The following is a 23,374-nucleotide window of genomic DNA, read 5'->3' as shown; positions in this document are numbered from 1 at the left end:
AAAGAACGTCAAGGACCTCTGACCGTCAGCACTGTAAAATAACTAAATTATATTGTTTGTTTGTTTTTTTTTTTAAAGTAATCTCTATACCCATTGTAGAGCTCAAACTCACAACCCTAAGATCAGGAGTCAGATGCTCTACCAACTGAGCCAGCCAGGCACCCCAACTTACACTGTTTTAACCCAGTAAGTTTGTTATAATTTGTTATAGCAACAAAAGGAAATTAATACAGGTAGTTTACAAGCCAGTCAGAGAGACTGGATGGCACAGGCAACTTTGATATAATTCAGTAAGTAACAAATATAAAATAGAAACACAAAAACAATGCTGTGGCAATGCTGATGAAGTGAGTACTTCTGGGTGGAGAGATTTAGGAAGCTTCCTGGAAGAGGCACTTCTGAGCCTTGAAGGACAGGTAGGATTTCCACAGGGGGAGATCCAGTAAACAGGAGGTAGAGGCACAGAGTTGGCTGGTATAGAATCAAACTAAAAGCTGACATCGGCCCTTGTGACCAGCGATTTTCTCAGAAATAAAAATTACCTGATTAAAATTTCATACATTCTACTCAAGATATAATAGTTTGCAAAAAAAAAAATTGTAACAATAGCCAACAACTATATGATACATGATAAACTATCCTAAGAGTTTAAATACAGAAATACAGATCTTGGACAAGAATTCCCTCTTTCCACAGAACATGTCATAGTCGGGAGCGAATCTGGCTCATTTTCAGACAGGCAGGCTTGATAGGGATGAACAGAAAAAATACTAAGGGTTAACTGAAGTAAACAAAAGGGCAATTATTTAAAAAGGCATCTGCTAACATTTACAAATTAGACACTTCCTACAACCATCTCAAGCAAGCTAAACAGAACAATGGAATCTAACTGAACTGACCGTACATAGCAGACTGGAGGCTCTGAGGGCTCATGTTGATGATGACGAAGACAACAGAATCCAGTCCCTTTTTGGTAGGTTTTGTTTGTCTGAAGTCAAAGGTCATGATCTTAAGTAATTTTGAATGGCTCTAACTTAGACTAGGTTTAAGCCACTCTGTTTTGGGAATTGGGAAGGAAGGAATAACATCGTCCAGATTGTTGACCTGCATCACCCAAACTCACCATTGATAGTCCTCTTAGCATCACTTATGGTGACAATGTTTTCCCAAGACGATACCTGTCCTCGGGTGCCTTAGCAATTACTTGCTTTCTTCTTTATCGTCTGGTGAAATCGATTCCCTTTTATACTGTTCACATTCGTTCCAGGAAAATTCACAGGAACAGCTGGTCTCCACTGGCCTGCTCCTGTAAGAATGGCCTGGAGCTTCTACAGAAGGGTCCACATCCGTACCATAGGCCCCTGGGTCCTGGGATAGAGCTACATGCTTTGGAGACCCACTTTCTTTACAAGAAGAACTGGGCCTGTTGCAGGTATCCTCATTCCTCTCACTGCCTGTCTTTCGGTCAAAACCCAGAAACGTAACCTCAGACTGGCTGCATTCGAATGGAACTTTCTGAGTCACTCCAACTTTTCTCAAACCTTTATCATGAGGCAGTGAATGATTATTCTGGTTTTCATCATCTTCCACTGGAATACTTGGTACGTTCTCCAAGAAGAGAGGAGAAGGACACCTGAAGGACTTTAGGGAGGTGGGAGGATCTTCAGCAAAATATAAGCTGGCTTGAGTACTTTCAAGAGTAGTTAGGACCTGGTTAACCAAGAAGCAAACAAACATGGAGTTAAGCTTGAATAACCTCTCCTTTTACCTTATTTCCATCTACCTGCTAAGGAATGTTCTTGTATTTTCATGAAATAAATTCAACTATAGAGTTTTGAATGAGAAGGTATTGAAGATTAGCTTAAACCCCTTCAGTTTAATGAGTAAATTAAGAGACTTGAAACCAAATATAAAAGAAGCTGCAATGAAGTAAACATCAAGGGACCTGAGTTAAGGCTTAGATTTGCCCCCAGCTGCTGTGGGACCTTGGGTGGGTCTCTGTCCATTTTTCACTTCAACCTTAATATGTGGAGTACCGGAAAGTGTCAGAGGACGGGGGACCCAATCCGTAGTTCTCAAATGCCAGATTTACATATAGGAGCTTTCTTAAAATACAGATCCCCTGGTCCCAACCTAAAGATCATCACTGAAAAAAATATGAAGATAGGGGCCCAGGAATCTGTATTTTAAAAGCTTCTCCGTTGGTTTGGACATGCAGCCCAAACCAAGAACTACTGACCTGATTTAAAAGAACATGTAGCCTCCCTTCACACACACGTCATTTTTAAAAATATATTTAGAGAGCTTTACTATTTGCAAAGTGCCTTCACATGCATTACCTCGTTTATTCTGCACAAACAATACTGTTATCCTCATTTTACAGATAATAAAGCTGAGGCTCAGAAAAGATCACTAGCCAGGAAGGAGCAGATCTGTTGCTTGACCTCAGATCTGGCTCCCAACTCCAGGTTTCTTCCACTATATATCTCACAGCTCTTTTTAAAAGGCCCAAGATACCAGGTCACATAGCTCTCACTGGTGGTGCCAGGCCTAAAATATAGCTCTCCTGACTCCCATGCCAGTGCTCTTCATATTCTGATTGTGCTGATCTCTTGTTGAAAACCCTTTCATGGCTCTGCTGTAGATTCAGGATAAACCCAAAATCCCAGAATGGAATTCACGTCCCTCTATCACCTGGAACTTTCTATGATTTTAAGCACTCCAGCTTTTGCCTCACCACCTCCCACTTCCGTGAACTACCTGCAGTATCAGTGCTGAAAAATCCGTTACCTCTGAGCTTTGCAAGTATAAATTCTCTTCGACTAAAATGCCTTTCTATTCTGACTCTATGCTCGCATGTTGACCTGGGCTTCCACCTACCATTATGCTTATCTCTCTGTACTGAAAAGCCACTTGAACTAATCTGACTCTCATTTGAGGCTGAGGGCAACAACTGTATCTTGATTACTGTTGCATCCTCCGTATCCAATACTAAGTCTGGCACATGCAAAGTAAGCACCAGCTACATATTTGTTGAACAAATAAACAACTAACTCAATGGATGATGAAATTGAAGAGTAAATTTTAAAAATCAATAGAGGAAATATGAAATGCATTTTTAATGGACCAAATCTCTTAATGAAGGTCGAATAAAATTCTCTCCAAGCTGCTCACTTCAGTCTTTTCATTAAATCTCTTGTGGTGCCCTATTCCCACGCAGCAACGACCTCTACCAGAATACCAAATAATGTGACTTGTTGACTTGGAAGAACCATTAGGTTAGAACTCTGTGTGAGGAGCTGGATTTGCCTCATTGATAAAGAATTCACTTAGACACACAATTTATCCAATTTAGATTTTTCCATGGTTCTGTGGGCTTGGTTTTGAGTAAAACCATGTGTACGCACTTCATCCATTGATGGTCTTAACTTTGCCCGCGAGGTAGCACACTGGCCTGCCAAAGAGAAGAGCTTGGCAGAGAAGTTCCGAGGACAGGGATGCACTTTCTTATCTAGAAATGAAAGACATGAATCGAGGCCTCTCTTCTCCATCAATTCCATAAGGAGATCCCTCTAGAAAGAGAAGAAGACAATTTATCTTTTAGAACTCTACCCCAAAAAATGACCAAGAGATCGGAACAGAGATGAAGACGATTCTCACCAGCTGGATATGCTTTGGATCATCTAACACCACTTTACAGCCTGTTAGAACCTCCATTATTACCTATAAAGAATACAGAGAAAGTCAACTACAAACATATGTAAGATATATACGCAGAATTAGTTGCAGTGATTAACTTTAACAATAGATATCGTTCATTCTAATTAATGACTTTATATTTTACTCTTTGATTACACAAAATTAATGTATAAGACGATGAGTAACAGTCAAAAGCCCTTAAAAAGTTCTTAGAATTTAGAGCATTCCTGGGAATAAGCTTTCCTCCTTTGTTGACTGGTACTTGGTACTTACAATTCCAAAGCTATAGACATCCGTTTTAATGGAAAGTTTGCCCTGTCTGATGTACTCTTCAGGCATGTACCACAGATGTTTACTGCTGCTGCTGGCCACGCTTATGGTACAGCTCTGGTGTTCCAGGTGGGGTCGGAAGTGCGCCATGCCAAAATCAGTTAGCTTGGGTTGAAACTGATCATCCAAAAGTATGTTTGCACTAAAATCATGATCGAGGACAAACAAGACAAAAACATCACAATAACATTCCGGTGGGAAAAAAACGACAAGCTCACCTTCATTTCTGGTTAATGCCAAACACTAACAAAACAAAGCCACGCACAGTTTTTCATGAACTAGAGGGTATTTTCTTATTCTTCTTAAAGTATAAATACAAGTAGTATATAAAACCCTAAAATGAAAACCTGGGTGCCTGGGTGGCTCAGTCAGTTGAGCGACTGACTGTTGATTTCAGCTCAGGTCATGGTCTCAGGGTCCTGAGGTCTCAGCCCCTGTTGGGGCTCCATGCTCAGCAGGCAGTCTGCTTGGGATTCTCTTTCTCCCTCTCTTCTCCATCTCTCCCCCGCTTCATGCGCACACTCTCTAGCTCCCATGCTGCCTCCCTCTCTCTCTCAAATAAATAAATCTCTTAAAAAAATGAAATAAAATGGAGACCTGACCTAGGAATAGTGCACTTTTCAAGTGTATAGATACATATAGGGCGTTGGCAGATAAAGCTGATGCTTTGTCAACAGGAAAAACTAAAGTTAACCAAAGCCACTTTCCTTGCGCCCTTCTGATACGCAGTAAGACCACTAACTGGGTTTTAATCAGCTAACAATCAAGTGCCTGTGATGTGCACAGAGCTCAGGAGCTTATCAGCTTATCAGCCTATCAGCAACGAGCCACCAACCTGCAGAGATGTGAGGAATCTTTGGCAGCCCCGTCTTACGGATAACCCTGGTCTACTGTCCCAGCTCTATGGACTTTCCAGGGACTAATGACAAAAATGTCTTTGAGTCTTATTTATTTATTTGTTTGTTTGTTTGTTTATTTATTCTTAAAAGATTTTATTTATTTATTCATAGAGACACACAGAGAGAGAGAGGCAGCGACACAGGCTCCATGCAGAGTTCCGGATGCAGGACTCGATCCAGGGTCTCCAGGATCACACCCCGGGCTGCAGGCAGCGCTAAACCGCTGCGCCACTGGGGCTGCCCTTGAGTCTTATTTAAAACATAAAAGGGCACCTGGGTGGCTCAGTAGGTTGGGCATCTGCCTTTGGCTCGGGTCAGGATCCCAGGGTCCTGGGATTGCCTGGCATTGGGCTCCCTGCTCAGCAGGGAGCCTGCTTCTCCCTCTCCATCCGCCATTCCCCTTTCTTGTGCTCTCTGGTTCTCTCTATCTCTCTGTCAGATAAATAAAAAAATATATTTTTCAAAAAATTAAAAAAAACCAAGTATCTACAGAGGTAAAGGCAAGGTGCTTAGAGTCAGTTTTGTCTCCTTGTCACAGAAAAATCTTAATAATCACTCAATATCTTGGCTGACAGTAAGGTAAGCATCAGCTTACTTTTACCTTCAAAGCGCCGCCACAGCAGGGATGGGAAAGGTTAAGCCCATGCATTTCACGTGGCCCACAGCCGGCGTGAGTCCCAGCCTGCCTTTCTCTGGCAATGTGGCCACGGGGGTTACTATACCCCATACGCCTCAATGTTGTCCTCACATGTGAAATGGGGCAAACAACAGAATTCACAGAACTGAATATAAGCAGCCTACTACCCAGCATAGGATAATGTTCAATAAATGAGAGGGAAGATGAAAATCAGTAACTCATGGTAAGAGAGCAGATGGGTATTGATAAAACAGGTGGGGAGGTGGGCCAAGAGAGGGTGATCTATTTCTCAGTTTTGCTTGGGGCTATTCAGAGCTGGCTTTTTTGTTCTCTGAAACCAAAGCTGCTAATACTAGGCCTGCCCATCCAAAATGCCAAGTGGTATATTTGTATACTACATATTGTTATCAAAGGTGGTAAGAGCAAGGTGCCTGGATGGCACCATTGGTCAAGCGTCCAACTCTTGATTTCCAGTCAAATCATGATCTCAGGGTCATGAGATTGAGCCCGGCATTGGACTCCACACTCAACGCAAAGTCTGCTTGAGATTCTCTCTCCTTCTCCCTCTGTCCCTCCCACTCATGTCTCTCTCTCTTTTCTCTCTGTAAAATAAATAATTTTTTTAATGCAGTAATAGCTACAGGATAAGAACAAGAAATTCTTAATCCTGAACAAATACTGGACCTTACAAAAGTTCCAGAAGTCCTTGCTGTCCCTGTACATGTAGGCTGACAGGAAGAACCTGGCTTCGCAGTCTGAGTTGCAGGTGTTCTAACCATCCAGAGTATTCAGAGTCCTAGTTCTATTTCGAGATTCAGAGTTGAGGCCTTTAAGAATTCTAGTGCGGGCTTTGTCTACAACAAAGTTGACAACAGCATGAAGACATTCCCCAGGACCCTTTATGAAGAACACATTCTAAACTTGATGTCACTCTCTGTCCTTTAAATGTGGCCAGGAGAATTGCAAAATCCAAAGAGCTCACCTCATTTATCAGTCCTAGGACCTTTATCTATTGTGTGACCCTTGCGTTTATAAGAACGTCAGTGAGGGCCTAACCCTTCAGTCTCATATCAGTAATCATAGTTCTCAGTCTTCTCCTTGCCTTGTCTTTTCTTCATATATTTGAAACACGGCAGCTTCTAAGGCCAGCCTGGGTCCAACTCATTTTTGTCACTCATCATCCATCTCACTTGGAAAATAGTGTTTTGTTTTGTTTTTTTAAATATTTTATTTATTTACTCATGAGAGACACACAGAGAGAGGCAGAGATACAGGCAGAGGGAGAATCAGGCTTCTTGCAAGAAGGCTGTTGAGGGTCTCGATCCTAGGACCCCGGGATCATGCCCTGAGCCAAAGGCAGACACTCAACTGCTGGGCCACCCAGGCGTCCGGGAAAATACTGTTGACTATCCTGACAAACCTCTGAACATGAGGAGTCCACTAGAGCCAGCCCCTGCCTTCTCTCCAGTTCCAGATAAGAACATTTAGTCCATAATTACTTCTTCCATAGGTATGTGTGCACTTCAGCTGTTCCCACCAAGGTGGGCCTTCTGGAGACCCCTTGATCATTTCGGAGGGCTGGGGGCTCTAATGCAGGAGCTTGCCAGCTGTGCCAGGAGGTGAGACGGGCAGAGAGGTCCCATTCCCAGAACCCTACCCTCTCCCCCTCCACTTCTGCTGCACTGACCACCCAGCTCTCTTCTGCACACACCCCCACCCTCTGCACGCACATGCTTGATTTCAGCAGAGAAGGACAGGAAAACCCTGAATGCCAGAGTTTCAGTGTCAAACATCTTGCCCTCTTCTTCCTCAACTCCAGCTCTAAAAAGCTTAGACCCACGAGGATGCAAAAGCTGAATTTATAAAACACTTAGAATTCCTGAAGAATAGATCTTTCCTGGGCACAAAAGAAAAAAAAAGGCAAGCATCAAAAACAAAATCCACAATCTGATTCTTTTATTTGACCCTCAGCAAAGCTGGTGGGGAGCTTTGAGCAACTGTTGACTCACGCTTCAGACACACTTAAGGAAAGTGGGGTAACCACAAGGGGTGATGCAATAAAACCCACAGAGGACTGTGGGCCAGTGAGAGGGCATCAGTAAGAATCTAGGGCACTGCATTTACACTTTCAATGAAGATAGTTGATGAAAAGACAAGTTGTTCACCAGCAGGCTTTAGTGCATAACACGAATTTTGAGTGCAGTGTTCTAAATAAAAGTTCTAAATAAAAGTCAACAGTGGCTGAGGAAGAAGCATGTTCTGTTTTAAGAAAGTAGGAACTGCAAAAGCCCCATCAACAACGAGCTCTGCCCGGATTCCTTCCCTCACTGCAGCCCTAAATAGAGCATTCATACACCGCCTTCAGCCATCATACAAGGTCAATGGAATATGTTTGTCCCGTGGGGGTAAAGACAGACCAGTAAAATAAAGACAACATAAAATAACTACAATCCTATAACAATATAGTTGAACAAAAGGGCAGCTCTCTAGCTACCGTGCTTACCAAGGAGATAGACAAGAAACACGTAATGGCCTACGCTGTCAATTTAGGGTTTTCACAACCTATTTCTTCTATTCTTTCCCACAAAGCTACTTGCTGAAACACAGACCATCACCTTTCTTTTTTTTTTTTTTAAGATTTTATGTATTTATTCATGAGAGACACAGAGAGAGAGAGGCAGAGACACAGGCAGAGGGAGAAGCAGGCTCCCTGTGAGGAGCCCGATGTGGGACTTGATCCTGGGACCTTGGGATCACGCCCTGAGCCAAAGGCAGATGCTCAACATCTGAGCCACTCAGGTGTCCCTCTAAATAATTCTTCTAGTAGAAGGATCGGGGTGGTACACGGAGGAGACGGGGAAAATCCTACACAAGGTGGTCAGTTTGCATCCTGACTCTGGAGAGTAACATATTTCATCTCTCTCTTGCCAAGGGCCTCCACCACAATTCTCTCTGGAGACTTGAACCTCCCACAGGGTACAAGAATTGCTTTCTTTGCTCACCAGTCTTTCTCCTGATTTAGCCAAAGCCCAGGGGCCTAAAATGTACATATAAACCATGATGATGCATCTAGATTATAGCGCAGAATTGGAATCTAAGTGCAAATACACATTTGACATGTAAGCACATGACTGGTTTTTTAAAATATGAATTTTTAAAGGATTTTAGGGGGAGTTATTGGTGCAAAGCAGCCTAGTCCCTGAGTGCCTGGAAAACTCTCTGGAAAAGTCTGGACTCCAACAAATTGGACTCAGAGATAAAGAGGACCCGCTGGCCTCTTCATGACAGCCTGAGGCAACAGGACATCTTGCCGTCTGTGTCACTGCTGTTACAACACCAAGACACCCCTCTCCAGATGAGGCAAGATCCAGCGTCTCAAGGAACCTATAGGTTACTGAAAAAGGGCATACACTCCCCACCCCAACCTTCAGCATGCAATATATCTGATGAAACTGAAGCTTTTTATTCCCCCTTTGGATTGTACAACCTTCTGCCTCTCTTCCATTGAACCCAGACAGGACTCAGGGACAGTATTAAAGGCTGCTGTTGCTTGACTGATGACTTATGAGACCTACGCTCAGCCATTAAATGGGTATTCCTGCATTAAATGTGAAATCTGGTCTCCAACCAAACTAGCATGACTTCCTTAAGGCTCAGTTTCCTCGTGGGTAAAAAGATCTGAGAATGCTTACCTCTCTGGGTTGTTACGAGGATTAAATGAAAAAATGTAATCAGAGTTCCTGATACACAGGGAGGGCCTCGGAATATACTCTGAAGGATGTAGGCTGGCCTTTGTCCATCTTACACCTGCCTTAAAATCCCAAGAAACTTGGTTGGGTATCTGTAGAAGTTCAAGGCACCAATGTGAAGTGACAAAGGTACAGGGGGTTGCAACAATGACCCTGGAGATCTAAGGATCCTTGGGTTAATTAGTTTCAGGGCATCTGCTGAGTTTCAAAATAGTTCCAGAGTTCTGGAAGAACCTGATTTAAAGTATCATTTCCAGATACTCTATGATCATGGAGAGAAAAAAGGGGTGTTTGGCACATATGCGTGCATGCGTGTATGCACTCCTGTGTATAAATAAATGAATGTTGGGGTTTAAAAACACTGATGATAAACAAAAATCAAAGGAAAAATTTAAGTTTATGTACGATTTAGCTGCGCTGGCATCTCTTCGGAAAAAAATAGACATATTTGGAAATTTTATAAGAAGGGAGACACTTGAGGAAAATAGGAAAATCTGAGGGAAAAGAATTTTTATATCTAAAATGTTTCTGAAAAACAAAAGTGGGTGTTTTTTGGGAGGTGGGGGGAGATGGGAAAGGAGAAGGAGGAGACTCGTCAATTAAACAATGAACTAATCAAACCAACAGACTTTGCATTCCCTGCAGATTTTGCATCCCTACTAGACACGGAGCTGCTTCTTCTACTAGACACCATCAGGTCTGGGGGGAAAGGCGGAGGGACAAGGGTGTCACGGTCCTAGGAAGGGGCCACCGCCCTGTGGCCTCCTCGCCTCCCTCCCAGCCACCAGGGCTCTCGTCCCTCACGAAGGAAATTCCCCACGCACCCTACTACCACCAGGCGTCTCTGATCCAATTCCCTTTTTAAAAAATTCATTTGTGAGCACATGGATTTCCCCCTCTTCCCTTTCCTAGACCACCTCCCTCGTACGAAAGGCTGTTTCACTTGGCAGGAGACACATGGCAATATGGCCGGAGAACATGATCTTATAGGAAACATTAGAAATGTTCACCGAGATTATCTCGGCTTTGGAAACATTAACAGGAATGAATGCCTGGGCTGAAAAATGCCGAGGATAAAATGCATTTCAATTTAAAATCGTTCATAAATGTGAAAACAATTAAGCTGGCTAAGGGATAGGCTGGAAATAACAAGGAGGTTTACTGCTTTCAGATGCTTTTATGTGATCCTGTAATTCAAAAACATCTTCGTTTCCCAAATAACAGAGACTTTGCCAAGAACAGAGACTTCAACTCTTCAAGATTCTTTTCTTCAAATCCTTTTTCCTCCTTAAATTCCACCATCTGGAAATGAATTTTGTTTTTATAACATTCTCTTTGAAGAGTTCAAATTACTAAGACATTTTTGGGCTAACTAAACCACCAGGCTTCTTGAAAATACCTTTGAAATGTGGGCTTGGCTTCCTCCTTGGGTGTTCTGCAGCTGTGTCCTTGACAGTGTCTCCTTAGAAGATATTTATTCTCGCTGCTTGAACAAGACGAAGATTACGAATGCAGACTTTCAGGCCTACTCTCCCTCTCAAAGCCTCCTGCCTACCACTGCCATTTTCACTAGGAATCCAACGTCAGCATTTCCAAACTTGCACATCCTAGTTACGGTCTCTTCCCCATCCAATCTCCCGGTCTCTGCCCATGAAACCAGCACGCTCCCAGGAATCCCGGCCAGGAACACTGCATTGCCTCAAAAGACCATGATTGTTGGACCCACACAAACATGGAACTCCGCCTCCTTCCCCATCTACAGACATGGGACAGAGGCAGATGACAAACCGCTGTGACTCTGAGATAAGGCCAACCATGTGCACACTCAGGGCTGCTGGGAGGAGTGAGTTATTCGGTAGGCTTTCAGGTCAGGTGTGAAGTCAGGCTGGCTTTCACAGAGTTCCCTAAGCTGTCTGCAGCCCATCGGCTGCCCCGACTGCATGAGCACATACCAGTGCAGGTGGGATAGACGGTGCTTATCACTGTCTGGGCACTTTCCCTTCACCTGCAGAGTACTCTTCTTCCCTCCCTTATTTTCATTCAAATCCCCTATTGCCGCCTACACACCCCTTCCTCCATGAAGTCTGCGCCCCACCACTCTGAATTCCAGTGGCACCCCCTTTCTCAAAGTTCCCGCGGTGCAGCCTGCACTATACCATGTGGCGCTTGCTCAGAGACCAGCTTCTGTTGTTTACATAAGCTTAAAGTCGAGCCTATAGAAGACACCAAGCAAACATCTGTCGATATAATCAGTTTGTTAATTAAGAGAATTTGAAACCATAAGTGGACCCAGAACACTCTGCACATGGCAGATTTATGGCCCAAATGCTGCCAAAGCATCTCTTCCTATTTTCTTGGCAGACATCACTAACTGAGTTCAGAATGCACCCACCCCCAGGTTCCCTTTCAACCTTGCAGGTGGGAAGTCAGTACCAATCAATCAGCGGTGGAATGTGAGATGAAACAGATTTGTCATCACTGCTAGAGTGTAATCATTTCCTTTTCAGATGAGGTAAATGAGCCCACATGCTCGAAATGACTTGGTTTTTGCAAAATAGCTTGCTAATGGCAGAGCCAGGACTGAAGTCTAACCCTCCTTTCTGTTTGCTACTCTTTCAATTTACCACAGTGAACTGAAAAAAACACCTTTTATTCAGCTACTCATAAAAGACTAAGAAACTGTTGATCACCAAGCAAAAGTGAAATGAAATTTATCTCTTCTTTTCCTCAGGTACGTACAGATCATTGCAGTGGCAAAATAATGGTTAATGGGTGAGTCACAGGAAGACAGATTTTTAGCTCAAAATAAATGGAGTTGCAATCGTTAGGGTTGCACCCCAATGGAGCATGAACAACACACTGTGCAAGGGTCCAAGGACAGGCTGGATGAGACATGTAGAGTCGGTCTCCATGAAGTAGGAGGGATTACAGTTACTGCCAAGCCTTGGCCTGGGCTTTGCATTCATTATCTCACTTCATCCCCACAACTCTGGGAGGAGGTGCAGTAGTCACCCATTTCCAGACAAACCCTTAAATAAAAATAAAAAAAAACATGATATAGAAGTAAAAAATAAACCATTATTAAAAAGCCATAGCCTCTCCATCTAAATAAAAACTTTTTATATTTTGATAGGTTTTTATCTTCTGTTTTAAAGTAGGCTCTGTGCCCAGCACAGAGCCCAGTGCAGGACTTGAACTCATGACCCTGAGATCAAGCCCTGAGCTGAAAGCAAGAGCTGGTGGCTTACCCGGCTGAGCACCTAGGCGCCCCTTAATCTTGTTAAAAAATTCATGAGTTTGTAGTTCTATAAAGTTACAACTGTATACTATATACTAGTTCAATTTGGCTTTTTTCACTTAATCTTACTTAATGCACATTGTTCCGTGTTATTCCATACTATTAAAAACATTGTTTAGTAAAGTCAAATAATGTATGACAAACTCTCCTGCAATTCATCAGTTTGAGATCCAAATGCAGAAAATAAAGGTAACAGTATCTTCCATTTCATACTCCATCAAAAAAAAAAAAAGGGCACTGACTTCGTCGTCCTAGAGAAGGTCACTGTTAAACACATTTTGAGATGTCCTTTATCGAGCCAACTATCAGGGCTGTGCAATGAAATGACATTGCTTCTAGAAGCTGCCCTTCCTTACAAAGAATGAGAAAATTGATAGGACACAGGCAGGAGAACAGGAACCTCAGATTTTCCTCAAAGCACCAAGCTGTACAAACAGGGACCAAGAGCCAGGAAGGCCCAAGTTTAGAGCAGAGTGAAGAGCTCATTTAAAAGATTCGGGAGGGTAATCTGGGTCAGCCAATTCACATTTGGTCAAGACGGCTGGAGGCTGAATGTCATTACCGTCAGATGTTCGGTGCCCTGAATGAAATGAATTGGTCTCATTCCAGGGTCTAGAGAACAGGTGCACACAAGGAAGGGGTGGGGAATCTACTGTTAGAGTTGGTACTAATTAACATCCTTGCTGGCAGGCTCAGCAGAGAGGCCAAGAGTTCACTGGCTGGAGAAGGGGCTGCTTTGTTCTGGAATAGACAGGGACATACTGATGAGTCCTCTGAAACCAAAATCTCAGAGAAATGCCCAGAGTCCAGGAACTCCACATCCTGACATGTTCCCGGGGTGGACATAGTGCCACATAGATGGTTATGTTTGAGTCCTTGAACCCTTTGGAAGCCCCCGAAAGGCAACAATCATCAGCAGCCCCTTCACCAACTACAAAAATGAAATACATTGTTAGCACATTTCCAGTTTAAATCCTGCCTCTTCCATGAAATGCTCCATCTCGGACCCTCTCTTGGGTCCCATTGGGATCCATTCTCAATCTCTCTTGGTGTTGCGTACCTGTAATGCTGCTGGGCACTCTGTCTGGCAGGGTTACTGGAATTATTTTATAGTTGGCCACATCCAGAGAAGCCCCTGAGATCTAGCCTGGAAGAAATAGCCTCCTTCTAAGTATGAGACACTGTAAGAGACTCCACAATCATTCTGTTCCCACCTATAGTCCCAGAAATGCTCGAGTCCCTCGTAAGAGCCTAGCTTATCTTACCAAGGTCCTCAGGCTGGTTCACCCCTGCCCCCCAACATTCCTCATCCCTCCCAGAAGCCCCTTCCTTCATTCTTGTCCCTTCCTCTCCACTCAACCCATCTGTCTCGCTTTCATTATACTCTTGGCAACTCTTTACTCGACTCTTCCCCTTGAACAAATGATTGCCTCCACTAGGAATATTCTCTCCTGTTCTTTCAACCAACCTACTGCCTTGGCCCATCGGGGCTCGGAACTCTGTCATTAGAATGAGGCTTCTCAGCCCAGGCAGGCATTGGGCATCTTTAGTGGTGCCCTATATATTTTTCTGTGTTTGTGTTACTGCTCTGATAACCAGGTTGAACCTTCAAGGACAAGACGATGATCACTGACATCTACCCCATGTGTTCTAATACGATGCTCTGCATACAACAGATGTTCCATAAGTATTTGTAAATTAAACATGATTTTCAAAATGTTCAATAAACATGTTGACATAGAAGTGATTTTTCTTAAAACAGAGCTTAGTTTGTGGGTCTACTTCTCTCTCTCCTTTTAAAGATGTTATTTATTTGTTTGTTTATTTATGTGAGGCACAGAGAGAAAGGTAGAGACACAGGCAGAGAGAGAAGCAGGTTCCCTGTGGGGAGCCCCATGTGGGACTCTATTCCAGTCCCTGTGGGACTCTTTGGCCTTGAGCTGAAGGCAGACTCTCGACCACTGAGCCATCCAGGTGCCCCATGTGGGTCTACTTTTCAAACACAATAGATAGATGATAGAGGTAAGTACCAAGTATAGAATGTTTGTGTCCCCCTCCAAATTCATATACTGAAACCCTAACCCCCAGGAGGATGGTAGGTAGAGGTGAGACCTTTGGGAGGTGATTGGGTCAAGAGGGCAGGGCCCTCACAATTGGCATTAGTAACCATATAAAAGAAGGCCCAGAGAGACCCCTTGCCCCTTCCATTCTATGAGGACACAGAGAAAAGATGGGCATCTATGAATCAGAAAGTGGATCCTCACTAGACACAGAATCAGCTGGTGCCATGGTCTTGGACGTCCAGCCTTCAGAACCATGAGAAATGAAAGCGTGTTGTTTATAAGCCACCCGTTTTCTAGTATTTTGGTTATAGTGTCCCGAATGGAATCAGACAGTGGGTAGAAGAGGGGTAAGTAAAAAAACAGATTGGCCATCATATCTCTTAGCCTTTACCACCGCTATTCCTACCATGTCTTCACTAATTATAAGAGAAGCTACCATTTGATGAGTGTGTGATGAGTGCATACTCTTTGCCAAGCACCATATGTATTTTATTTCATTTAATCCTAAGAGATAGATGCTATTACTCTTATTAGCATCATGCAGAGGGAAAAACTGAGGCTTCCAGAAATTTGCTGAGAACCACGTTAAGCGGAGAGTCAGCTTCTTAAATCAGATGTCTCGGAGACACCAGGAGATAGTGAGCTAAGAGGAAGGGGTGAGAAGAAGGTGGGGAGGAAAGTAGATGAAAAAGAAAAATGATTTGGTTCCGTTTTGCAGAGCACACGGCAGTCAATCTGTCCCCGTGAGGGCAGTGGCCGCAGGGGTGTGGCTCAGATCCCTCTTTCAGGGGATCCCTGGGTGGTGCAGCGGTTTGGCGCCTGCCTTTGGCCCAGGGCGCGATCCTGGAGACCCGGGATCGAATCCCACATCAGGCTCCCGGTGCATGGAGCCTGCTTCTCCCTCTGCCTATGTCTCTGCCTCTCTCTCTCTCTCTCTCTCTCTCTCTGTGACTATCATAAATAAATAAAAATTAAAAAATTTAAAAAAAAAAAAAAAAGATCCCTCTTTCAGGACCCAGGGACACCACAGGTCCCCAGCCAGGGAGGGGTGGCTGTTGACAGCGCACTAACCCCTACCTGGAACCTGCCCTTGGTAGGAGGGAACTGCCTCGTCCAAGTCATAGTCACAGCCCCACACGCAGGGCTAGTCAGACGCAGGGGTGCAGAAGCCCAAGCGCCTGCTCCACTTTGGCAAGTTCTCGAAGGGCCACCCAGCACCAGTGCTCCCTATGGCGTTGATTAGGCCTCCACTCCAAGACCCCAGCGCAGCTTCTCCGGTTGCCCCAGTCCACCTTGCTCCATCCCTCCCTTACTTCTATGGTTCCTGGGAACACTCTAAAAAACCTCCTGCCGGGCAATCTGTCCTCTGAGCCTACTTCCTGGGAACCTGGCCAAAGACACCTACCCACACCGAGAAAGCGGGTATCAGGGCCAGGGCCTGAGCTCTCACCTGATCCCTGGAGAGAGATGCTGCTGGGCAGGCCCACAGCTGTGGTGATGCTGGCTCGGCCACAGGCTGAGGCCAGGTCTGGACCCCTCCACCCTGACACTCCCTTTGTGCCAGTGGGTGCCTTTCTCTGCCCTCACAAGTACCAGAACCTTGATCTATCATTTCTCACCCCTCTCCCATCAAGCTCTCCTTTCAGGAAAGGATTTGATGAACTCAGTCACCCAAAAGAAAAATGAATATTAATGTATTACCGCCTGCGGCTGAAAATAAGCAAGGCTCATTTTAAGTATAAACCAAAGGAAGGACAGGTGTAGAGGAAAATGCTGGATATTTATTTATGCAGATACGACATACATAAGCATCCACTATGCTGAGCTGGGGGTGAGGAAGGGGGATTGCTTCTGCCCTTTGGAACTGACCCCCCAACACCATGGCTGTGCATCTGGGTCCCAGGTCCCGAGAGGGAGCACCCACTGTGTGCTGATTCTATGGGGCCACCAGAGCTGATGAACTGTCACACCGCCACGGGAGCAGATGGCCCTGGCTTGTTTCTGCACACCCCCAGGACTCCGGAAAAATCTAGAGTCTTTTCATATAGAGTTCATTTCACCAGAAACACAAAGAAGTAAGCAACCAGTCCCTCTTTTGCTCACCTCAAAAGCACACTAAAAGCTTTTTTTTTCAAGATCCCAGGGGATGGTTCAGAAGAGACAGAAGCCTTTTAAATTCAGTTATCCCTGCTAGGCAGCAAAGGTGTATTTATCTACTTTTGACTGATTCAAGATGAAGGGCACACGGGAAAAATTCACCAAGGGGATTTTGCTACAGAGTATCTACTCTCTGTCTGAATGATTCTTTAGGTCTAACTGGAGAAAAAAAAAAGAGAAGAAAGAAAGAAAGAAAGAAAGAAAGAGAGAGAGAGAGAGAGAGAAAGAAAGAAAGAGAAAGAAAGAAGAAAGAAAGAAAGAAAGAAAGAAAGAAAGAAAGAAAGAAAGAAAAAGAAAGAAAGAAAGAAAGAAAGAAAGAAGAAAGAAAGAAAGAAGAAAGAAAGAAAGAAAGAAAGAAAGAAAGAAAGAAAGAAAGAAAGAAAAAAGAAAGAAAGGAAAGAAAGAAAGGAAAGAAAGAAAGAAAGAAGAAAGAAAGAAAGAAAGAAGACGTTGCTTCTAATTTTCTCATGTCTCAAAAATGAACAGCAGAGTCTCGGCTTGGCTTGTCACACATGAATAGGTAAAGCTAGGAGGCTGCAGGCTCCGTGGAATCAGCAAGACCCTGGGGACTCAGTGACAAAGAATTTTAATTACCGTCGACTGTCTACTGCTGTTATCTTGCTGGGAATCTCCATAGAAGTCACTTAACCTTCCCTTAAAACTCACTTATGAAGAAAAAAGGGAGATTCATACAGGTTCATTTCAAAGTTTAGTGTCAGGTATAATTAATAAAATACACAAAACTGTCTATCCTATGTTATTCGTTAATAATTCCCAAAGATAATATAAACTCTCCCTTTGGCCATATAAATGTAGCATTTTACATTGGGTAGATACAATTTTCATTAATAAAAAAATTGACTCTCTATAATGTACACCTGAAACTAATTAGGAGTCATATGCCATTATACTTCACTAAGAAAAAAGTCAGATTTTAAATACTTAGATGAGAATTTTTTTTCTTTTTTAATTCTATTTATCTTGAGAAAGAGAGAGCGAGCACATACACAGCAGGCGCGGGGGGTGCAAGGGGTGAGGGAGAGAGAGAATCCCAAGCAGACTCCACACTGAGCACGCGGAGCCCCACACAGGCTGATCCGTGACCCTGAGACCATCACCTGGAGACCATGACCCAAGCCAAAACCAAGAGTTGGATGCTTAACTGACTGAGTCATCCAGGCGCCCCCTCTTAGATGAGAATTCTTTTTTTTTTTTTTTTTAATTTTTTTATTTATTTGTGATAGTCACACAGAGAGAGAGAGAGAGAGACAGAGACATAGGCAGAGGGAGAAGCAGGCTCCATGCCGGGAGCCCGACGTGGGATTCGATCCCGGGTCTCCAGGATCGCGCCCTGGTCCAAAGGCAGGCGCTAAACCGCTGCGCCACCCAGGGATCCCTAGATGAGAATTCTTAATCCTTATGCACACACATACCAGGGAAACTGCAGGTAGAAAACAGCGTGAAGTCTGACTCACCTGTGCTGATGAAAAGGGCTTTTGGGTGCAACCTCAAGCTTTGGGATAATTTACCTTGATACACTGCCACAGATGACTGAGCACGGCTCCGTGTTGTGCAAGTACTGAATGGCTCTGGCTGTTCCCAATAAAACACTGATTCGAATGTGCCAAGAGAGTGGGGCCGTGTTACCCTAAAAAGACAACAGTAGTTGGTTTAGGAGTGGAAGGTGTGTACCCACACCTAGAGGTATGCCAAAAGAGAAGCAGATGGTGAGGTGGGGTGAGGTAGGGGAATGAACATTTTGGTTTGCCATAACCTATTTGTAATTTGAGATACGTTTTCCTCTACTACCAACAGTTCTAGGCCTTTTCGTAGTCAATGGGAATATCCAATAATTTTAACATTAGTTTAATCAAAATATGGCTCGTAAGGTAACTAGGTTTAAATGTTCATTAAATAAGGGGCCACTAGGCGGCAGTTGGGTAAGCATTTGACTATCAGTTCAGGTCTTGATCTCAGGGTCATAAGTTCAAGCTCAACAATGGGATCCACCCTGGGTATGGAGGCTACTTACAATATTTTTTCATTAAATAAGATTTAAAAATTACTTGTGGCATCATAGTGTGGGTAATTGAGAATACTCTGTTTTTATACTTACCCTAACTAAAATTTGACCTTAAACATACACACATACCAGGGAAATTGCAGGTAGAAAATAGCATGAAGTCTGACTCACACTTCATTCATATTGAGAATGAATTTTTAAGCTTCTCTTTCAAAAACATGAGAAATCAAGGCATTATTCAACCTCTTTCTCTTTAAGGAGGTTATATCACCTTTATGTCTACCCTTTGTACTGAACGCTACTTTGTGCGAAGCTATGTGAGTAAGAAATAAGGGTAGTTAATGTAAACTCATTTGAGATATGGAATCAATCAATAAGGAGTAAGGACTCAGCAAGTCTTTTGGCCACCGTGCTGCACAGCACACAGTCACTCAGGTATTTAGGCAGGCTTTTTTCTTTTTTTTTTTTTTTTTTAGAGTAAAATAATTAATCATGGAAAGTCCTCTACTTCCTTGGGAAACACATTGTTGGCTATCCCTTCATGTGAATCCATAGTGGCCTGCTGGATCCTACAGGAGGTTTCAGCAGCTTCTCCAGGGCTTCAGGGGGTTAGAGCATCAAGGGGGGGTCAAGGTGTGACTTACTACACACTGCAATCTGTCAGAAAGGGATCCGTTTCTCATATATGGATATACCAAGCAGAACTTCTCATTCTCTGTAAAATAAGCAGCCAACTCCAGTATGTTTGGATGATGAAACCTTGAGAGAAAAGATGTTTAAATCCATCAGATTATTTACTCAAATAGGAAACGAACCGCACTGTGGTCTGGGGGCGATAGGGTGGGCTAGGGAATGGGTGTAAAGCAGAATATAGATTTGGCCCAGGGGGAAGTAATCTCATTGGACACATGGCACAGATTTATTCCCCAAATTGGTCTAAAGAGCGCAGCTCTGCTGAGCAGAGAGTCTGATACAGGCCTCGATCTCACGATTCTGAGGTCATAACCTAGGCAGAAACCAAGAGTTGGACGCTTGGCCAACTGACCCACACAGACGCCCCAAAACTATTTCTTGAATGGCTGTATCATCACAGTGGAACCCAGGTAACAACTGTGAAATATAAAACGTGAACTTCACGTGTTCCACAAACTCAGTTCAATTTAATTATTTATTGAATGCCTACTATGTTCTAGGCATGCTTGGGGAAATTAAAATAAAGCTTTTTTTTTTTAAAGATTCTATTTATAAAACCTTATTATTAGTTTCTTCAATGGCAAAACTTTCCTATAAAACACACATACGCACGTCTTCAGATTTCTTTCCTTCCTCCTTCCTTAAAGAAGTATGTCTTGTATGTGTGTGTATGGACCCGCACAGAGACATATTTTACTTGTAAACAGATCAAAAATGCCTATGGCATAAGACCCCTTATACCTAGTATAATACAGACTCTCACTACGAAATGAAAAGCAATGGACTGAAAAAGAATTGAGCTGGCGTATCTGGCTGCCTAAACAACTGATCTATACCACTGCCTGGTCCGTCTTGCACCTTAAAATAATTCAGAGACAGAAATCTTTTTTGGAAAGCAGACAGCAGACCTCATATAGACACAGCCATGGCCTGGTGCTCTGCTCTCCTGCTCACAGAGCAGAAATGACCATTTGCTTATTTTTATTTTTTTATTTTTTATTTTTTAATTTTTTTTTTCATTTGCTTATTTTTAGATATGACCAATCTAGCAGAAAAACGGACATGGTACAAGTCAGGGAGGTGTGGAACATGGAGCAGCCATAGAGAAAGACTGCTGACTTTGTATCTACGGACCCTTCTCACCTATCCTTTCACTACAAATTTTGAAGTCAATGGGATTTTAGATTATATAGAGCTCAATGTATTCGGATACAGTAATTTTAAAATCAATTCAACAAGTATTTGTTGAGTGCCAGCTGCAGACAAAACCTGCCAGGAACCATGTTGTAGTACATCAACAGACTTGAACGACAGACAAACCTGGTTTGAATCTCTGGTCTTCTTTTTAGCAGCTGTGTGAACTTGGGCACGTGATTTAATTAATCTCCGTGAGCCTGTTAATCTTTGCTATGGTCTGAGTTGTGTCTCTCCCCGACACACCTTCACCCTCCCTCCACCCAGTTCCCATTTAAAGCCCAAACTCCAACGTAAAGGTGTTTGGAGAGGCCTTTGAGAGCCAGTCAGGGTCACGATTAGATCCCTCACGATGGGATCAGTGCACTTATATGAAGAAAAACTGGAGAATCTGCTCCTTCTCTCTCCATCATGTCTGGACAGAATTAGAAGACCCTTGTCCGCAAGCCATAAAGAGCACCCCATCAAGAACCAAATCTGCTTTGATTGTGGACTTCTCAGCCTCCAGAACCACAAGAAAGTAAATTCTGTTTAAGTCACCCTGTCTCTTTTGTGATGGCAGCGCTAACAGATGAATATTCTTCAACTCTAAACAATAATTAAAACATCACTTCCCAGAACGCCTGGGTGGCTCAGTGGTTGAGCATCTGCCTTTGGCTCAGGTGGTAATCCCAGGGCCCTAGGATAGAATCCTGCATCGGGCTCCCTGCAGGGAGTCTGCTTCTCCGTCTGCCTCTTTCTGTGTGTCTCTCATGAATAAATAAGTAAAATCTTTTTTAAAATTTTTTAAAAATAAAACACCACTTCCCAAGTTTCTTATGAAAATTAAATGAAAAGTTAACTACTTAGCCAAATGTCAGGTCCTTAAAAATTATTAGCTCCCTTCCCACCCCTTGGGAAAGGAGAGAAAAAAAGGAATCCGATGCCACATCCCAACGAGTTTACAATCCTAAGGGACAATGGTTAAGAAATTCCCTTAAAAAAAAAAAAAAAAAAAAGAAATTCCCTTAATATTGAACAAAAAAAAACTCATCTTCAGGTCTCAGCTTAGACGTGACTTTCTCTGGAGCTCCCAGGTTACCACGCTCCCCTCTCTCAGCACTCTATACTTCATCTCACCACTTCGCTTACTGAAATTGCCTGTTTACTTAGGTACTTCTCTCCTAACCCCACCCCAGGCAGCATGTTGTGGGAGGAGAGGGCTATATCTGATTTATTCATTAATAAATATCTGAGAAGGAGACTGAAGATGATTTAGGAAAGGAGTTGGAGCTTCTCAAAAAGGTGGGATCCACTTCCGTTTCCACATCTTCAAAATGAGGATAAGAGTATTTACTTCACAGGACTGTTGTAAGGATTAAAGAATGTAAAGTACTTGGAATAAAGCCTAAAACTAAATAAATATTAGCAATATAAATAATAATAGCACACCAAGAATATTCAAGATCATAGAGTGGTTAATTCTCTCTAAAGTCATATATAAATACCTTCCAGAACAAATCCAACTGGATCAGATATATAAATGTAGAAAATGAAACCATAAAAGTACTTGAAAAAAACATGGTAGAATTATTTTATAACTTTTCACCAGAGAAGGTCTTTGAAACTGTGATATAAAATCCACAATCCATAAAAGAAAATATAGATTAAATTCAACTACATTAAAACCATTTCCACAGAGCAAAAACTAGAATAGGCAAAGACAAATGTCAATCTGGTAAATATATATATATATATTTGTATTATATAAATATATATATATATTTGTATTTCATGAGATTAAGACTAATTTTCTCTAATATATAAAATGCTCCTACAGATCATTAAGAAAAATACCAATAGCCTAATATTTTTTTAAATGGGCAAAGAATAGCATCAGATATTTCACAGAAAGGAAATATGTCTCCTAATATGTGAAAAGATTCACTCATAATACACGAAGAAATTTAAACCATACTGAGAAACCATTTTCACCTAGCACACTGGCAAAAATTAAAAGTAAAGAATAAACGCTATATTGGCAAAAATATGGGAGCCAGGAACTCATATGTATGCCTGCTGTAAGTGTAAATTGGTACTTCTTTTGGAGGAGAATTTGGTGTTATGCAACACATATAACCATTTGACCCTGTAATTATATTTATGGGAACTTAGATATACTCAAACGGGTACAAAATAACATACAGACAAGCTTTTCTTATTGCAGCATCATGACTTTCTAATATTAAAAGATTAGGAAAAAACCCTAAAACTCCATCAATATGAGAATGGGTAATTAAATTACAAGACAGAATACAATGGAATATCAAAATAAGCAAAGTGAACAATGTATCTCTGCTACCCCTGGTGTGAAAATAAGAAAACTAAATACATACATGCTCATGCATAAAGTTATCTCTGGGAAGACATACAGAAAACTGGTAACTGTTGCCCTGGGGAAATCAGCTGGGTGGTTACAGATAATAGTGGGGAAAAACAGTCTGTTTTTGGTTTACCCTTTGGCACTTTTGGAATTTTGAAATATTCCGACTTATTATATATGCATTAGCAAATAAATAAAACTTAAATACAGAAAGCTTCTACTATTATGATTTGGGTTTTAGTTATTTGTTGACTAAATGATATGCAGTAA

General features: G+C 42.6%; 1 protein-coding gene and 1 long non-coding RNA gene across 3 annotated transcripts in view; one reads left to right on the top strand and one right to left on the bottom strand.

Annotated features, from left to right (window-relative positions):
• Positions 1-23,374, top strand: part of LOC144323354 (uncharacterized) — a 54,920-nt gene that overhangs the window by 11,279 nt on the left and 20,267 nt on the right. For both annotated transcript variants that reach the window (XR_013388766.1, XR_013388765.1), the window contains exon 3: positions 11,944-12,045. This is a non-coding gene — a long non-coding RNA (uncharacterized LOC144323354). The remainder of the gene's footprint in view (positions 1-11,943; positions 12,046-23,374) is intronic.
• The window catches only part of IRAK3 (interleukin 1 receptor associated kinase 3), a 45,634-nt gene continuing 22,307 nt past the window's right edge, over positions 48-23,374 (bottom strand). The window contains exons 7-12 of the mRNA XM_077913719.1: positions 19,500-19,614; positions 18,362-18,480; positions 3,973-4,171; positions 3,661-3,723; positions 3,408-3,572; positions 48-1,710 (exon numbers count right to left, since the gene is read on the bottom strand). Of these exons, the coding sequence (XP_077769845.1) occupies positions 1,201-1,710; positions 3,408-3,572; positions 3,661-3,723; positions 3,973-4,171; positions 18,362-18,480; positions 19,500-19,614 (1,171 nt within the window). The 3' untranslated portion in view covers positions 48-1,200. The remainder of the gene's footprint in view (positions 1,711-3,407; positions 3,573-3,660; positions 3,724-3,972; positions 4,172-18,361; positions 18,481-19,499; positions 19,615-23,374) is intronic.

The sequence above is a fragment of the Canis aureus genome, chromosome 11 (assembly GCF_053574225.1).
Source record: "Canis aureus isolate CA01 chromosome 11, VMU_Caureus_v.1.0, whole genome shotgun sequence".
Taxonomy (NCBI): Eukaryota; Metazoa; Chordata; class Mammalia; order Carnivora; family Canidae; genus Canis; species Canis aureus.
Note: the sequence above shows the minus strand (reverse complement) of the source record. Positions and strands in the feature narration are given on the sequence as shown.